At 37.4% G+C, this 18,343-nt stretch overlaps 1 protein-coding gene across 4 annotated transcripts in view; it reads right to left on the reverse strand.

Moving 5' to 3' along the window:
• Window positions 1–18,343, reverse strand: part of ARHGAP32 (Rho GTPase activating protein 32) — a 205,304-nt gene that overhangs the window by 60,006 nt on the left and 126,955 nt on the right. For 3 of the 4 annotated variants that reach the window (XM_024987025.2, XM_059882797.1, NM_001192087.1), the window contains 4 exons: window positions 14,641–14,778; window positions 12,414–12,506; window positions 11,426–11,548; window positions 9,770–9,847 (listed from right to left, as the gene is read on the reverse strand). In XM_024987025.2, coding sequence (XP_024842793.1) covers window positions 9,770–9,847; window positions 11,426–11,548; window positions 12,414–12,506; window positions 14,641–14,778 — 432 coding nt within the window. Of the gene's footprint in view, window positions 1–9,769; window positions 9,848–11,425; window positions 11,549–12,413; window positions 12,507–14,640; window positions 14,779–18,343 lie in introns of those variants that run through there. The other variant, XM_059882798.1, reaches the window with a different exon arrangement.

Genomic DNA, 18,343 nt, shown 5'->3' on the forward strand with positions numbered 1-18,343 from the left:
CACGACTGAGCGACTGAACCGACTGACTGACCGACCTTTTGCCTGTATGTACCTAAGTTTCCTCACTATCAAATAGCATTCTTTCCATAAAATTCTAATTCATTTCCATTTATAAATATTTTCTGCAATTCGCTATAGAGAAAAGATCACTTATTTCTAGGCTCTGTGATCTACAGCAAATTGCTTAACATCTGTTTCTTAATTCATAAAAATGGGACATCATTAGCTACCTGAATAATCTGTGTAAAAGCACCTAGCCTAGTTTCTAAACTCAAATATCTGTCAGCAAATAAAAATAGCTTGCCATTATTTGTTCATAAGACTCAACAAAGCTTAATGACCTTCTTAAAGGAACTATATGAAATTGGCACATACTAGTTACACTTTCCGGAGAAGGCAATGGCACCCCACTCCAGTACTCTTGCCTGGAAAATCCCATGGACAGAAGGGCCTGGTGGGCTGCAGTCCATGGGGTCGCTGGGAGTCGGACACGACTGAGCGACTTCACTTTATTTTTTCACTTTCATGCATTGGAGAGGGAAATGGCAACCCACTCCAGTGTTCATGCCTGGAGAATCCCAGGGACGGGGGAGCCTGGTGGGCTGACGTCTATGGGGTCGCACAGAGTCGGACACGACTGAAGCGACTTAGCAGCAGTGGCAGCAGTTACACTTTCACCTTTTAAATGTCTCAAGGCATTCATTTCAGTTCAGTCGCTCAGTTGTGTCCGATTCTTTGCGACTCCATGAAACGCAGCACACCAGGCCTCCCTGTCCATTAGGTCCAGGTATATGGGGGGAGAGCTACTGTGTATTATGCAGAGGTAGGTCCATGGGAGGTTCACCCAACATCTAATTCCCATCTCTGCTCGCCTATCTCCCTTTAGTATAAAGTGCAATATTACTAAATGATAGCTGAACTAATGGAGAAGGCAATGGCACCCCACTCCAGTACTCTTGCCTGGAAAATCCCATGGACGGAGGAGCCTGGTAGGCTGCAGTCCATGGGGTCGCTAGGAGTCAGACACGACTGAGCGACTTCACTTTCACTGTTCACTTTCATGCATTGGAGAAGGAAATGGCAACCCACTCCAGTGTTCTTGCCTGGAGAATCCCAGGGATGGGGGAACCTGCTGTGCTGCCGTCTCTGGGGTCGCACAGAGTCGGACACAACTGAAGCGACTTAGCAGCAGCAGCAGCTGAACTAAACACTCAGTTTTCCAGATTCCTTGCATTCAGGGTGTAGCCATGGCAGAAGGGAAAATGTGTCACATGAAAACGTGTCACTATGCTGTTCTCTTCCTTCTGCTGTATACCCAGGTGTTGGGAATGGATCAGCAGTAGCAATCATCTGACCCCTAAAAAAAGGCCAAGAGAAGCTTAGATAATTCTGCCTAGCTTCATTAAGCTGCTGACTCAACTGCAGCAATGATACTTTTTCTGTTTGCTTTTGTTTCTTGAAGCCAAAAGCACTTCTAACTGTAGCTCTTTTAAGTAAGACAGTTATCTTAACTGCCTAATTCTGTGTACTTGTGAAAAGCAATAGATTCTATTTTCTTATAAAATTTCAACCATAAAAAAATGAAACTGTGTTCCATTGAAAATATACACATAACTAACCCTAAAATTACAGCTAATGAACATTTTAAATTTTCTGCCACTTCATGGCTCACAGTCTTGTTATGGTAAAGGGGCTTGTGTAAGTCAATGAAGCTATTAACCATGCCATGCAGGACCATCCAAGAAGGATGGGTCACAGTGAGGAGGCCTGACAAAGTGTAGTGCATACTTAAGCCGATATTTTACCAAATATAAATTAATTCTAATAAACTCAAAATGCTCAATGTTAAAAATGACTGGAATTACAACAATATGATCTATGAATTATATTGTTCTGTTTCCTGTACTATTCTTTCTGTAAAAGTAGCATTTTCTAAGGCTCTAATTTAAATGGCTGAGAAAGGTGAGAGGAATTCAGTAGACTTGGCAGGAGTCAAGATGAATTTCCACTCTAGGAAGAAGAGGGAAGGAAAAGAAAAGATGAGCATCCAGCATCCATAAGGGTAGAGGAGTAGCTAATAAAAATATACTAACAGAAAAAAAAAAAGAAAAAGACAAGGCTGAGGGATGGGCTTAAAGGAGGGAAAGAGAACCTTCAGTCTGGTAGTTTTCCCCTGAGCCAGTCTGGCATGAAGAAGAAAGAAGAGTATATGGATGTAAGAGGCACAGAGGCAGAAGAGATGGAAACTGTCAGAGGATTAGACACAAGAAAAGTTAAGACAGATGCTTCTGCAGTTCTTTCCCACTTTTACTGAGGTATAACTGACAAACAAGCTGTGCACATTTAAAATGTACATTTTGATGAGTTGACACCCATAAAACTGTATCCACGCTCAAAATTATGAATATATTTATCAACCTCCAGAGTTTCCTTGTAACTCTCTGTAATTTCTCCCTCTCCTTAGCAGCCCTTACCCCTGCTCAACAGGCAACAAAGTTTCTAACACTACACATCACTTTGCAGTTCCTACACTTTTATATGAATAGAGTCATGCAGAATGTACTCTTTGTTGTTGGTTTTCTTTCATTCAGCGTTAATTATTTTGAGGATCGTCATGTTGTCGTATTTATCACTAATTCTTCCTTTCTATTGCTTAGTAATATTCTATTGTGTAAATGCCACGTGTGTTTATTCATTGATCTCTTGCTGATGAGATAACTGGGCTGCTTCCAACTTGGGGCCATTACGTATATAGTTGTTATGAACTGTCATGTGAGTTTCTGTATGAAGGCAGACCTTCTGTTCTCTTGGATAAACACCTAGGAGTGGAATGGCTGGATCTTGCCATTGGTATATGTTTAAAACACTGACAAACTGTTTTCCAATTGGTTGGAGCATCTTACATTGCCTCCAACTGTCTCAGTGTTCCAATTCCTCCACATCCTTGCCGCTCTAATAAGTACATAGCAAGGCCTCATTGTTATTTTAATTGCATTTCTCTAATGATCACTGCGGTTAAACATCTCTTGACAGGTTTATTTGTCATGTATCTTTGTTAATTGTTCCCATATTTGCTATTTTTTAAAAATTGAGTTCTGTTTTCATGTTGAATTTTGAGAGTTCTTTATATGTTGTGGATACAAGTACTTGATCAGATATAATCACTGCAAATATTTTTTCCCAGTTTGTAATGTGTCTTTTTATCGTCTTAAAAATAAAGCCTTTCAAAGAGCAGCAGTGTTAAATTTTGATGAAATTTATTATTTTATGAATTGTTCTGATAATACATCTAAGAAATCTTTGCCAAATCCAAAGTCACAAAAGTTTCTCCTATGTTTTCTTTTAGAAGGTTTTTAGTTTAAGATTTACATTTTGGGTACATGACCTATTTTGTGTTAATATGTGCAGATGGCACAAGAAATAAATAAAAGGATTTATGAAGGTATATGGATAAAGCTGAGTGCCGAAGAATTGATGCTTTTGAATTGTGGTGTTGGAGGACTCTTGAGAGTCCCTTGGACTGCAAGGAGATCCAACCAGTCCATTCTGAAGGAGATCAGTCCTGGGTGTTCATTGGAAGGACTGATGCTGAAGCTGAAACTCCAATACTTTGGCCACCTCATGTGAAGAGTTGACTCATTGGAAAAGACCCTGAGGCTGGGAGGGATTGGGGGCAGGAGGAGAAGGGCACGATGGAGGATGAGATGGCTGGATGGCATCACCGACTCGATGGACATGAGTTTGAGTGAACTCTGGGAGTTGGTGATAGACAGGGAGCCCTGGCGTGCTGTGATTCATGGGGTCGCTAAGAGTCAGACATGACTGAGCAACTGAACTGAACTGATGGATACCCAACTGTTCCAACATCATTTGTAAAACAGATCATGTTTTCTTCACTGAACGGACATTGAACCTCTGTTGAAAACAAGCATCCATGAATGTGTAGGTCTACTTCTGACTCTGTCTGTCCTGTTGATCGACTTGTCCATCTTTCCCCAAATGCCATACTCTCTTGTTACTGCAGTTTTACAGTTAAGTCTTCAAATCAATTAGTGTTAGTTCTCCAACTTTGCTCTTCTTTTTCAAATTTGTTTTGGCTGTTCTTTTTTAGGTCCTTTGTATTTCCATATGAATTGTTAAATCCGTGTATTGATTTCTACAAAAAATCTGCTGGGATTTTGACTGGGATCAATTTGAGATGACATTTTAACAATATAAAGCCTTCCAACCTATATACAGGGTGTATATCTCTCGTTTTTAAAATATTCTTTATCTCAGAAATGCCTTGTAGTTTTCAGTACACAGATCGTTTGTATCTTTCTTCTGATACATCCCGAAGTAATTCATAGTTTTGATGCTATTACAAGTAAGTTTTATTCTATTTTGTGATTGAGGTTAATGCTACTGGTCTGCACACTACATTTGAAGTAACAAGACTTCCATGAAATTGTCCCTAGTATACACAACTGTGTATTTCAAGTATGCAACTCACTTTTATTTCTTTTATATATGAAAAATTATATAGTTTTTGAAATTGTGTTTATATCTTGTTATGTCATTTGTAAATTTCATTTCTAAATTCTAAGGAAGGCTTTTAGAAATTATTTATCATAACAAATGGGTGTAGGGTTTGATGATGCTAAGAACTACTTCTGTAAGCCATTTTTTCAGTAGTTTCCATGAAACTGAATGTTTAAGAATCATTTGGTAGGACATATTCTGATGTTATAAATTAACAAAAGGCTATCTAGAAACTAGTTTCTCTTTAACATTAATGGCAGCTGCTAATGGCACTAGTAAGAAAAATAAAGACAGAAAATTTACATATGTTTTGTGATCTAAGGGGGAGAAATACAAAATTGGAACTCACCAAGCTCATGTTCTGGCTATATCACTGACTTACTGTCTTTGTGAATCAAAACCATCTTTCCAAATTCCTTTGATTTAATTACAAGGTGACAGTTTAGGACCAGGTGGTCCTCTGCCGTTTTTTTCTACTTTAGGACTCTATGATTCACACGTGTAGACAAGTAGAAGCCACTACTGGTTCACCGAAACACTACTATGATCTGTTCTTTGCCCAGAATACCTAAGTTTCTACCTAAACTCTGACACTAAACAGCGAAATAGTAACAGAGCAGTGGTTCAGTCCTCTTCCGCTTTAGTTTCTTTGTCAGTAAGAGAGGTAAAAGTACCTTCTTTGCAGTGTGAGAATTAACAGGAAGCACACAGAAGAGGACCAGGAAGTGTGACAAGGCCTTGGATTTGCAGCACCACACTCTGACCCCCCTTCCCTTGGCATCCTGTGAACACTACACATGAGAAATTATGTAATTTTCCTATTACTTAACTGGAAAGGAAATATTTTGCTCTACTTAATTTTGAGTAATGAAAAGGGTGTAGCTTTGAATTCTGCACATAAAATGATGGTCTTCATATAAATAAGTGGGTGAACTGTCTTCCTCTATTAAACTACTTACTGCAAGAGCCAAGGTTTCCAAACATCTTCCCTGTGGGATAAAGAAGGTTTTTCTGAAAGTTTCTGGAACCACGTTAAACTCCCGAGGTAAGAGGATGCTTATTGCTGAAGAGCTGCTTGTCTGCCGTTTGGGCATGGAAACCTCACAGGACAGGCTGGGATAACTAGGAAAATAAATCCAGTGACCCTTGACCATCTTGCGGAGAACCGAGAGAAGGTGACTGAATCGGATTCTGTCACCCTAGAAGTGGTATTTTATCCATTAGACTGACTGCATCCCAAATACGTCTTAGGAGGTTTTCTGGGGGAAAGGAGAACACTCACTAAGCAGTGTTTTAATTCTTTCTCTATCTGCACAGGATAAACACAGGGAGGCTGAGTCAGTGGTTCCCACATTTTATACTTAATAATCATCTGAGGAATCTGATGAAATTCAGATTTCTGTCCCCCATCTCCAGAGATCAGTTGTATACGGTTTTAACATGTTTCTCGGGTCATTCTGATACTTATGGCTCTCAGATAAAATTCTGAGGAACATGGCACTAAACAAATAATCCTCAGACATTAACACTTTACATTTGTAATATGCCTGTTATGTAAGGGAAAAAAGACCTTCCAGACACCTCACCTCACATTTCCAACCACAGTCCACACACAGACACAAAAAGGCCATGTATTTTTAACAAGAAAGAAAAAGCAAAGAGGTTTTTTTTCCCCCCCTTTCTGAAATACACATTATATGATGAAACTCCTCAGAAAACAAAGGTAAAAGGCTCAATATACTCTTTAGAAGACAAGTAAAAGATTTCAGAATTTCAAATTACTATAGTTAATATAATTTCACACTTCCTACTCCTAGAAGTTTAAGAAAAGAAACACAGTCACAGTATAATTTAGAAACATGGATGAACTAATCCTTCTGTTCCCACAGCTAAATCATGGTCTAGGATAAAACAATATAAAGACTAGAACTTGGCAAAATGTTGATCTTTATCAACCACCAGCTGATTGGCAAACTTTACCTACAGCTCAGAGTAAGCACTGCTTCCAGCAGAGTGGTCTAAGGAACACCGGGGCCAGAATCACATGGATAAGACTGTCTCTTAATCCTATTCCACAATCACTGAGACAGAAGCTGGGGGTTTATGTCACAGGATTTTACGTTTTAACACGTTCCCTATGCAACACATCATAAGCTCACCAAGTAAAGTTTGAGAATCAGAGGTGAAGAGAGAGTAGAAGGAGTTATTAGTAACAGAGAAATGAAGACAGCAGTACAACACCCTTATCTGTATCAGTAAATGCCATTCCTTGGACTGACTTTATTTGCAAATTCAGACAACAATGCAATAAATACCATCACACACCTATTAGAATGATTGGAAAAAAAAACCAGCTGAGAACCATCAAATGTAGATGAGAATGCAGAGCAGCATCACCACTGCAGCTGGTGGGAAGGCAAAACGGCACAACCACTTTAAAAGACAGTTTGGTGGTTTCTTACAAACCTAAGCATGATCTCACCACACAACACAGCAAGTGCACTCCATGGTATTTACCTGAAGGAGCTGGAAACATTTCCACACAAAAATACGCATGTGGATATATACAGCAATATTATTCATAAATGCCCCAAACTAGAAGCAACCAAGATGCATTTTAATAAGTGGATGGAAAAACAAAATTATGGCACATTCATAACAATGAATGATAAATGAATGATAAAAAAGGAACATCAAATCATGGAAAGATCTGGAGGAACCTTAAGTGCAGTTTGAAAGCCAGTTTGAAAAGGCTCCATATTATACCATATGATTCCAATTATATGATGCTTTGGAACAGGCAAAGCTATAGAGATAATAAATAATCAGCGCCTGTCAGAGATCAGGAGGAGAGAAGATGGATGGGTGAGAGCACAGGAAATTTCAAGCACAGGGAAATCACTTTGTATGAATGATCCATGTCATTATGCATTTGTGAAAACCCAAAGAACTACAGACATCACAAAGAGTGAGTCTTAATGAAAATACGGATTATAGTTAATAATCATGTGTAAAAACTGGTTCATTAAATGTAACAAAAAGCAAACCCCAACACTGTTTTCATCACTGTGGCGGAGGATGTGACACTAGCACTTTGTACTCTTATCCATGTGATTCTGGCCCTGGTGTTCCTCAGATCACTCTTAGAAACAGTGGTCACACTGCACTGTAGGTAAGCTCTGCTCATCAGCTTGTGGTTAATACAGATCAGCATTCTGCCAATTCCATTCAGTGAATTATAAAACATAAAGCAACATGTTAATAGGAGAAACTATGTGTGTGGGATAGATGGTATATGAAACTTTGTGTATTATCTGGTCAATTATTCTGTAAGTTTGTACTGAATGATAAGAATCTATTAATTATTTTGAAAATAATAATAAAAAATAAAACAAAGTCACAAGCCAGCAACTGTACAGCATCAGCTCACTAGGACTTAAGGGAAAGGGTTCCGCACGCCACCTGCACCCTGTCATGTCCCGACAGCTGGCCAGAGACAACAATACCTGTGACTAAGGAAAAAACAGGGGAGCCCACATAACACATGAGAAACACATCGAGTAGAGCAGACCTGCAGTGGAGACTCGGGGCCTACATGCTGACAACACATCTCCAGAACACTCTCCTTCAGGGTCAGAGCAGCACACCTCAAGGCTGGCCCACAGCCTGGGAAGCAACAGCCCACATCTCTGCTCCCCTCCACCCTCTCTCCTGAGAGTGGGCAGCTCTCAATGGCCTTGATTCCCAGGAAGACCACTGTCCAAGCTACCCCAGGGCCAAGCCCAGCCCCTCATCTCCTGCTACTGTAGTCCAAAGAAAGCAAGTGACCGGTCTAAGACTGTAAGAGAGGAAGCAACAGCAAGACTGAAACACAACTGTCATTTAAAAGCCAAATTTACTTTTGGATCCTGTTTGGGCCCCTACCGTTTATAGCTCACTTCTATGAACATGAAGAATTGATCCCTTAATAAGATAAGGGATCCCTTATCCCTTAATAAAAAGCTGGTTAAGACCAGCTTTCCATTTAGTTTTATATTTAATCAGAAGCACCAACTGTTAATAGCAATTAAGAAATCAGCACAGCTAAAGTAGGACTGCAATTATTACAGGTGAGAAAATTTGTGGGGTAACAAACATACAAGGTTAATCAATTTGGTGTTAATCAAATTAAATTGTTATGTATGCTTTTATAACAAATTGGGATATAAATCAAATCAAATTTTATTTGAATTATTTACATTTAAAAATCAACATTTATTGAGTGAGAAATATGCATCAAGTCTGCTCTAGCTACTTTACAAATATCCTCACACATTTAATCTTCTCGAAAATCTTAAGAGATTAACAAGAATCTTACAATCCCCATTTTACAAATGGGGAAACTGAAGTACAGAGAAGTAAAGCAACTTGCTGAAAATAACACAAGATTAAGACCCAAGAGATACAGCACCAGAACCCATGTTCTTAGCCACCAGGCTGTCCTGTTTTAAACTGTATGATTTTTTTTCATAAAATACGTTTTATAGAAACCTAATAGTTTTTATATGCATATAAAGCTATATTTATATAATAGCCATTAACATTTCCAAATGTACAGCATGAGCATTTAATCTACACAGCATTTTAGGAACATTTTTATAAATAGACAACTAAAACCCACGAGTTATATACTAAGGATACAATTTTAAGGCATTTTTAGATGTTCTTCTAGTGATAGTTTTAAAAGCTAAAAGGAAACTTTTCTACCCTGTGGAAATTAGTGACAGTCAATCTAAGAGATGCTGTTGTCAGATCTCAAATTACTTAGGCATATAAGGAAAAAGAAAGAGATGGCCTTAGATTCTGCTGTTATTCTGCTATTAACACACTGTTTACATTAACAGTTATAATGCATTAAAAACACTGATCAAACTGACTTGAGTCTAGAGGGAAAACATATGTGATTCATGATTTTAAACCACTATGAAAAGTGAGCCAGAGTTACAGGCCCGATAATCTAAAAGGGGTCAGCAGGCAGGTGGCTCTGCTCACACTTCAGCTAGTCCACTGTGTGGGACAGAAGAGGAGATCTTCCACAGCAGTAACTAGAAAATGAAACCCAAGTCTAACGTCATCTACATTTTTTTTTATCACTGCAGACAAAATTTCTGATAACGAAGTCCCTTGCCAGCACACCACTGTAAACAGAAACACTATCGAAAGAGAACACATTCTTTGAATTTTCCACACCGAATTCTTTGTTGCGTACCTGAAATCCATGCTTGCCTCTCCACCATGTGCTTAACACTTTTGGGGGCATGTCAATAACAGAAACAATGTCTCCCACCTAGGATAAAACATTTTAAGTGAAATGTTTTTAATCAAATTGTAAAGCAATCATCTGCCTAAAATTTAAATCTAAACTGTAAAACTTTAAATCTGAACTGTATCTTATTCTCTGGATCATTATTTCCGGAAAAACATTAATATTTCTTTCTGTAAAGACTTTAATAATCTTAACCATTTGTAAAGGAGAGGTTTACAAGAAGTTAAGCAGCACAAAGACTGGTCCAAGTAACATGTGTAGTAACTTCAGAAAGCCTGATTGACAGTGTGAGATTTTTTAACACTAGGCATCATCACAGAGTTAAAATACTGTTACTGCTGTTACTAAAGGTGATCAGATCCACTTATAAAAGGAAATTTTAAATTACCATTCTTAGAACAACAACAGTTTCTATTAATACACTCAGTGAGCTGCTTGCCATGTGCCAGGCACTGGGCTGAGCAATTGACGTATCTTATTTCATTATATAGGAATGCTCTAAGATGTCTACAATTACTGAGTTATTCTTAGTACATGGAAAATTGAATGACAGCTACATTTCTTTTGAAAGGCGGTTCAATATATAACATTCCCACTGAGCAGCTGACTTTGTTCACCCTAAAAGACAAACTAATGAGTTTATACAAACTTTTACAACATCCTAAGTATAAAAATAGCAAGAATAATTGCTAATAATATACTTAAAGGAAGTTGTATTCTTCATTCAAAATAAGTGATGATCTCTGTGATAAACCAGTTAGGCACTTTAGAACAATGTTGCTGATGTACACAATATTGCTTCACAAATTTTTGTGTTATATTCATGACTAATTTTTCCAGTCATGAATGTCCTCTTCACAAAACCATATTTGCTAACAGACACGGTATCTTTCAAGATCAAGGATTCTTTGTGTATAGAGCTAAAAATTTAGTTGAGAAGTGTCTGAATTCTGTACAATAAAAATGTACACTTTTTTCCTCTTAAATTGAATAACTTGCCAGCATTTTCTTTTGATCTCTCATCAGTCAGTATTAACAGAAGAAACTTAAATCCCCTCTTTTGCATCTGATAGCAAGAAATGTTCATTTCACTTTTCATCTGATCTTTACCTCAGTCTATGAACAATGAAAAAAAAGTATCACTGGGTATTGTTTTTAGGTGCAAAAAAAAAGGACAAAAGACAAGAGGATCTGGCTTTCAAGAAGCTCACAGACACAAACACAGGAGAACAACTTTGATTGAATGAAATAAGTGACCTCTCAGAGATAAGCCTTGAGAATAGCTCAGAATGACATTCAGTGCAGGCTCTGGGCAGGGGTTAGCGGGGCAGAGCGAGGGGTAGGGAAGAAGTGGGGTATGTATTTCTTGGAGTAGAAGGAAGAAAATCAAGGAGACTTCCTAGAAAAAATGGGGGACACTTAAGCTGAATTTTTAAGAATGAGTATAGTCCTTAAAATAAAAATAGATGGCATACCAGGCTGAAAGACAATAATGGGCAGAAACACCTGGTGCTTTTTGTTAAGTAAATGATTGACACAAAGATGAGGCTAGAAAGGCAGCACAGACTGAGCTAACACAGAGCATCTTTGGTCACTTACCTCTAAGGTCAATTCATCTGGGGCCCGAGCGGTGTACCTCTTGATAACATGGGCAGCACCAACAGCAGGAGTGTTAATCGAGGATTCTTCATGAACTAGAAGGTGATTTCCCTTGTTATCAATCTAGAACAAAGAAAATGTACTATGAGATGGTTAAAGACACGGGACTTGCAAGTTTCTGGGTGTATCTATATAACTCAACTCGATTTAGCAAAACTACAACCCAAAGAATCTTAAAAAAAAACACTACTTACTATATACCATTGTACAGATTGTTGTACATGTATTGTACGTATCATATCATTGTATTGTACATATATTATATATATAATTGAATCTTCACAACTTTAAAAGATACTTATCATCATTATCAATACCTAACAATGAAGATGCTAAAGCTAAAAGAGGTTATGTAAATTACAGAAGATTAAATAATTTGTCCCAGATTACACGGCCAATAATGAAAAAACAAGATCTCAATGCAAGTTGTACTGGCTCTAAGTTCTATTCTTTCTACTTTTCATCATCTTCCCAATTTTCACTTAGAGAATAAAGTATCTCTACCTATGCAAATTAAAGAAAAAAATCTAACATACTGACTGGATACTCTATCACTCAAGACACTCTTAAATCAGATCCTTTAAAAGGGTTTAATTGTCTCTTGTTTCTAAATGACTAAAAACTATTTTCATTACTAAGTCAATTAAATATATATATATATACACACACCTTGCTAAATGTATAAACATGAATATATTGAACACCAAAACAACAGGTGTCATTCTGATTCATAAAATAATATTAAAACTAGCTTCCTGGATTATCAAAAAAGGTTTGAGATAAAAATATTTAATGTACCATATCTATCTTCCAGAAGACATGAATAAGCCCCACTTATTCAGTTCCTGAGACTCAGTAGCTACGAAAATTCACATGGGATTTCTTTCGTAGGTAATTAACTCTAATAAAGAGTGAACTAGATTAATACCTCCATCCAAGTAAGGGCAGGTCCACAGTTGATCTTGTTCCCAGCAATAGCTGAAAGGCGGGACAGGTAAGCCATAAGCATCTGAGTGACCGACTAAAGAAAAAGAGAAGATTCAGTGGTAACAGTTTCTCACTGTTAAAGAAACTGGTGTAAACTGGTTGTTTCTGGGAGAAAAAAATCTGCAGATTTTCAGGCATTTTCATAGTCACAGAGGTTCTTCACAGAAGCTTCACAGCTCCAGGAACTGACACGAAGGGCACTTACATAATTCCCTATCTGTTGCAGGACTTTCACTTCGGCCCCTCATCATCAGGGGTCATACAGCTTCTAATTTGGTTGCCTTTTTTTTCTGTTTGTGTACTGAAAATGTAAAATGATAGCACAGACATAATTACTTTCCTTGCCAGCTTCTCCCCACTACTCTGAAACTTTCTCCAAGGCCTGCTGCAGTCTTCGCCACCCAGCCATGGCAGGACTGCTCATGCGTGATCCTTCACCTCAAGTCAGCTGATGGTCCAGGCATGGGACCCAACAGTAGCCTAACAGGAGTTGCTGCAGGAATCAGGAACTCCTAATTTCAGCTCCGTTTGGCTGCTATTTTACAAAGAGACAAGAACCCGGTACCTGTTGGGAGCGGTCATGTTCTGAGACAGTCTGAGAAAGAAAAACCAACAGACAGACAGAGAAGGGAAATGGAGGCAGAGAGACATCCAGATTTTCTATCATATGACAGAATCTGTGGTTTCAGGACATTCCTGAGGCTTTGCCACAGTGGCAGTTCTTGCATGACTGGAGCCTCTACTTTGCCTCTACTATGTAATTGCCCAGGAATTAATTACAGATTTGGAAGGGTTTTCCCCTCCGGACTTGTACTGTTCTCAAGCATCCACTGTGGCTGCTAAGCAGTCTAATGCCAGTACATTCTGTGTTCCTTTGAGAAAAATCTCCTTTTTGCTCTCTGGAGGCTTTTTGGGTTTCCTCTCCGCTTTTGGCATTTTGAAATTTTACAGTGTTTCTAGATGTTATTATATTTAACACTTAATGGACTGATTTAATCTGAAAATAGGCTCTTTTTTAATTTAGGGAAACATGTTTTTGGAGAAGGAAATGGCAACCCACTCCACTATTATTGCCTGGAGAATCCCAGGCACAGAGGAGCCTGGCAGGCTACAGTCCACGAGGTGGCAAGAGTCGAACACGACTTAGTGACTAAACCAGCTACTTCCATCCACTCTCTCTTCCTATAATAACTCCTATAAAGCAGCAGGAACTTGTGGGAACTTCTGGATCTATTCTCTGGGACTCTTGACTATTCTCTCGCAACTTTTTATCCCCTTGGGGCTGTGTTCTTACAGAGTTTGCCCTTCCTGCTCACTAATTCTCTCTTCATCTAAGTCCATTTTGCATGTCGTCCGGCTATTAATGTTTGTTATTATTAAAATTAACTTAAATGACCATATGTTCATTTCTAAGATCTCTGATTATTTTATTTTTATAAACTCTATTCTTATTCCATGAGTGTGACTGCCTTGCTTTCTCTAAGGATGGTAATCACGCTTCTGAAAGCCCTCTGTTTGCTCTTCTGTTACTTCATTTATTTAGTTTTTACTGAATAAAAACTGAAGATTTCTAGTTTACCTGTCCCTCTGCATCTTCCTGTAGAAGTTGCTCAAACTGTATTTTCTTACCCCCATAAATCTTATCCCATCCATTCTTCAAGATTCCTCACAATTTTGGACTCCCTGATGGTTATTTTCATTTTCTAATGTTATAAAAGAATCTCCTTTCTCTTAAATTAAAAAAAAAAAAAAACCCGCTCTATACTTTTACTAGAAAATTTTGACAGGCATGGAAATAAGTGCATGGACACAGCCTGCCATCATCAACTGAATAAACAGCATCGTTTGAATATGCACGTCTTTGATTACTAGTGAGGTCAACATTTTTCCATATTTTTGCTTCTATAGTTTATATTCTCTTTGAAAAATGATCTGCTCATATATATCACCTACTTATATATTAAGATATGAGTTTCTTTTTATAAAATTATACAACAAACCTATTTTAAATATCCTAAAATATCACTAATTTTTCTACTATTTTAAGAAATAAATAATCCCATGAATCTTCCTGAGTGCTCAAAATAAGCTTTTACTTAGTATACCAGCAAAAATTTTCTGCTGATTTACATAATAGTGGTTACTTCTGCAAAGTACTGAATGCTTACCTCTGGACTGTCCTTAAGAGCATCAGAACGGGGAAGCTCTGAGAGCTGGGAGAATCGTCGGTCATAAATACACAGATGAAGATGTTTATCAAGTACCCGAAAATCTTCATAACTTCTTTTAACAATCCAACTTTTGCCCTACGAATAAGAAAAAAAAGACTACTATAATTTGTCTCTATTGGGAGTGGTCATGTATCAGGCTTTATTCCATAATGATAGGCTATTCATGAGATTTTACATTTACTAATTAATTTGACAGTAAACAGTTAAACTCCAAAACCCTCTAGCGAGTTATACATTAAAGCATTAATAATGGAAAATGAGCTAGAACTGTCCACTAAACCTCTTCTTATGACTGGTCAAGCCCACTGGTTCTCCATGGGAATAATAATTGGCAGAAGGAAGATAGCATGTAATCTTAAACCCACAGAAAGAACCATTAAATGATTCTGTGTGGAAGAATACTACCAAAAATTACAGAAAAATAAAATTGGGTTACTGATCAGTTACCATGAACATTTTCTGTGACTGACACTAGAAAAGCACTGACAATCAACACTATTAAAATCTCATCTAGAGGCATTTGGTGTGCTTATCGTATCTAGAACCCCCTGTAACTCCCCACTTTTCGGTCTTTCTTCCTTTCCTTGCCTAAGCTCTGAAGCTCATTAGATATGAAAATTTAGTCATAGAACATATTTATCACATATTGTCTTCTAATTTTCTCTCGAATCCATCACTTCATAGCCTGAGCTATGTGAGGACCCACATCACTTCTGACCTCCCTGCCTCTGATCCTCCTCCACCCCCCTCCCCTAATATGAACTACAGAGCTTGTCAGGTCACACTGACAGAAGGCCTTCAAAAGCTCCCGTGGGCAGTAGTGATGAACTGGTCTCCACTACACACCATTTGGTTTGACAGTTTAATTTTTATGTGGAGGCTTTAGTCTCATAAGAATTTGGAGAAACTGGGAGAGAAAGCAACCGTCTCAGAAATGAAGAAAAATCTCTAACGTAGCTCCTTTCCATTTGCCTCCACCAGATAGGGCAGAAGCAGAAGGTACCACTTCACGGGAGAGAGGCTGAATTCTAAACACAGGTACTGCCCATAACCAACAGGATAAATATGCCTAATCCTACTTTGGACTGCAATTCTCCATTACACAGAGAGCAATACCATCTCCGTCTTTCAGAGGGGTTGTTAGAATGAAATAAGAGAACAGATGTGGCAGAAAATTTGAAGAACAGTCCCTGGGTCCCAATTTTAAGAAATGCTAGTTCAGTAACTCTGGAATGGGATCCAGTTAATCTGATGATCAGCCTGATTTGGGAACCACTGATCAATCAAATCCAAACATAATTGCACATGTGAGGACTTGCATCATCTGGACTTGTCTAAATCTGCAGTGTGATCCCACTCACTACTCCTTAATGCTCTTTCTTTGCTTCCAGTTATGCTCAATTACTTGCATTTCTTCCATTTGTAAAATGCTCCTTTTCTTGCCTACATGATTTTTAAGTGCTGTTCTTCTACTATGCAAAGTTTTTCTTTTACTCTTTGCTCAAGTAAACTCCTTTGTTTTCTCACTTCTACAGCTGCCATCTACCCAAAGCATTTCTGAGTCACAACAGTGGGTTAAATACTTGTTCCTTCGGGAAGGCAAAAATAAAAATAAATAAAAATGAACAATACGGCAGAGAAAAAGAAAAACAACCTATTGCATAGTTACAAATATTTTTTCTTTCACACATGTATTTCAAAAATTATGCAACCCTTCAAATATCAGAAAATTATCAAAATTATTTTAACATATGTATATTTCTATCAAAGAGATTAAACAGATGGTGACTTTTTATTTCAAAGCTCTGGATTTTTAAAAATTGAAATATAGTTGGATTTATAGTATTGTGTTAGTTTCAGTTGTACAGCAAGGTGATTCAGTTATACTATATGTATTATTTTTTCAGACTATTTTCCATTATAGGTTATTACAAAATAATAGATCTTTTACCTCCTAGGTTAAATTTATTCCTAGGTATTTTATTATTTTTGATGCAATTGTGGAATTGCTTTCTTAATTTCTCTTTCTAGTAGTCTGTTATTATAGTTCATAGAAACGGAACTGATTTTTGTTGAGAAGTTTGAAGCTTTCCAACTAACATTAGGAACAAGGCAAGGATATCCTCTCTCATCACTGCTTTTAAAAACTGTATGAAATTCCTAGCTAATGCAATAAGACAAGGAAAGGAAGTAAAAGATACACAGATTGGGAAGGAAGAAATAAAACTGCCTTTATAGACACATGACATGATCGTCTAGGTAGAAAACACAAAGCAACAACAAAAAACTTCTAGAACTAGTAACTGATTATAGCAAAATAGCACGATACAAGGCTAATAAACAAAAACCAACTGCTTTCCTATATACCAGGCAATAAACAGGTGGGGTCTGAAACTAAAAACACAGTACCATTTATATAACCACCCCCCAAATGAAATACTTAGGTATAAATCTAACAAAATATATAGAAGATCTACATGAGGTAAACTACAAAACTCTGGTGAAAGAAGTCAAAGGACTAAATGTGGAGAGATGTACCATGTTCGTGAACAGGAAGACTCAGTATTGCCAAGATGTTAATTCTTCCCAACTTGATCTATAGATTCATAATGCTTCCCCAGACAAAATCCCCACAAGTTATTTTTCCATATATTGACCAACTGATTCTAAAGTGTATGCAGAGTGGCAAAAGACTCAAAATAGCTAACACAATATTGAAGAAGAATAAAGTTGGAGGACTAATGTATGGAGGACTTCAAGACTTACCATAAAGTTACAATAATCAAAACAATATGGTACTGGCAAAGGAAGAGACATACACATAAATGAAACAGAACAGAAAGCCCAGACACGGACTCACTTAAATACAGTCAACTGATGTTTATAAAAAAGCAAAGGCAATACAATGGAGAAACGATAATTTTGTTTTGTTTTAAATTTTCAACAAATGATGCTGGAACAACTGAACATCCACACACACACAAATAAATCTAGACATGGACAAAAACTAATTCAAAAAGACCTTAATAAGATACAAAACCATGAAACTCTTAGAATAGAGCATAGGAGCAAATATAGACAACCTTGGGTTTGGTGATGCCTTTCTTTAGAAATAAGAGCAAATGTAAAATCCATGAAAAAAAAAAAGAACTGATAAGCTTGACTTCACTGAAATTAAAATTTTCTGCCCTGTCAAAAGAATGAAAAGAAAAGCCACAGACGTGGGAGAATTACTGGCAAAAAACATACTATTGATAAGGGATTATTAAGCAAAATATGCAAAGAACTCTTAAAAATCAACAATAAGAAAACAAAAAACTGATTTAAAAATGGACACCTTACCAGAAAGATATATAGATGGCAAATAAGCATATGAAAAGACACTCCACATCACATGTCATCAGGGCAGGGCAAATATAAACAAGAAGATATCAGTACATACCTAATACAGTAGCAAAAATCCAGAATACTGATAACACCAAACGATGTTATATAAATTCCTATTACATAACAGGAATTTCCTTTCTTGCTGGTAGGAATTCAAAATGGTATGGCTTCTTTCATAGACTTATCACTTTCTTACAAAATTACTCATACTCTGTTTTACCAAAGGATCCAGCAATTGCACTCTGTGGTGTTT

The sequence above is a fragment of the Bos taurus genome, chromosome 29 (genome assembly GCF_002263795.3).
Source record: "Bos taurus isolate L1 Dominette 01449 registration number 42190680 breed Hereford chromosome 29, ARS-UCD2.0, whole genome shotgun sequence".
Classification (NCBI taxonomy): domain Eukaryota; kingdom Metazoa; phylum Chordata; class Mammalia; order Artiodactyla; family Bovidae; genus Bos; species Bos taurus.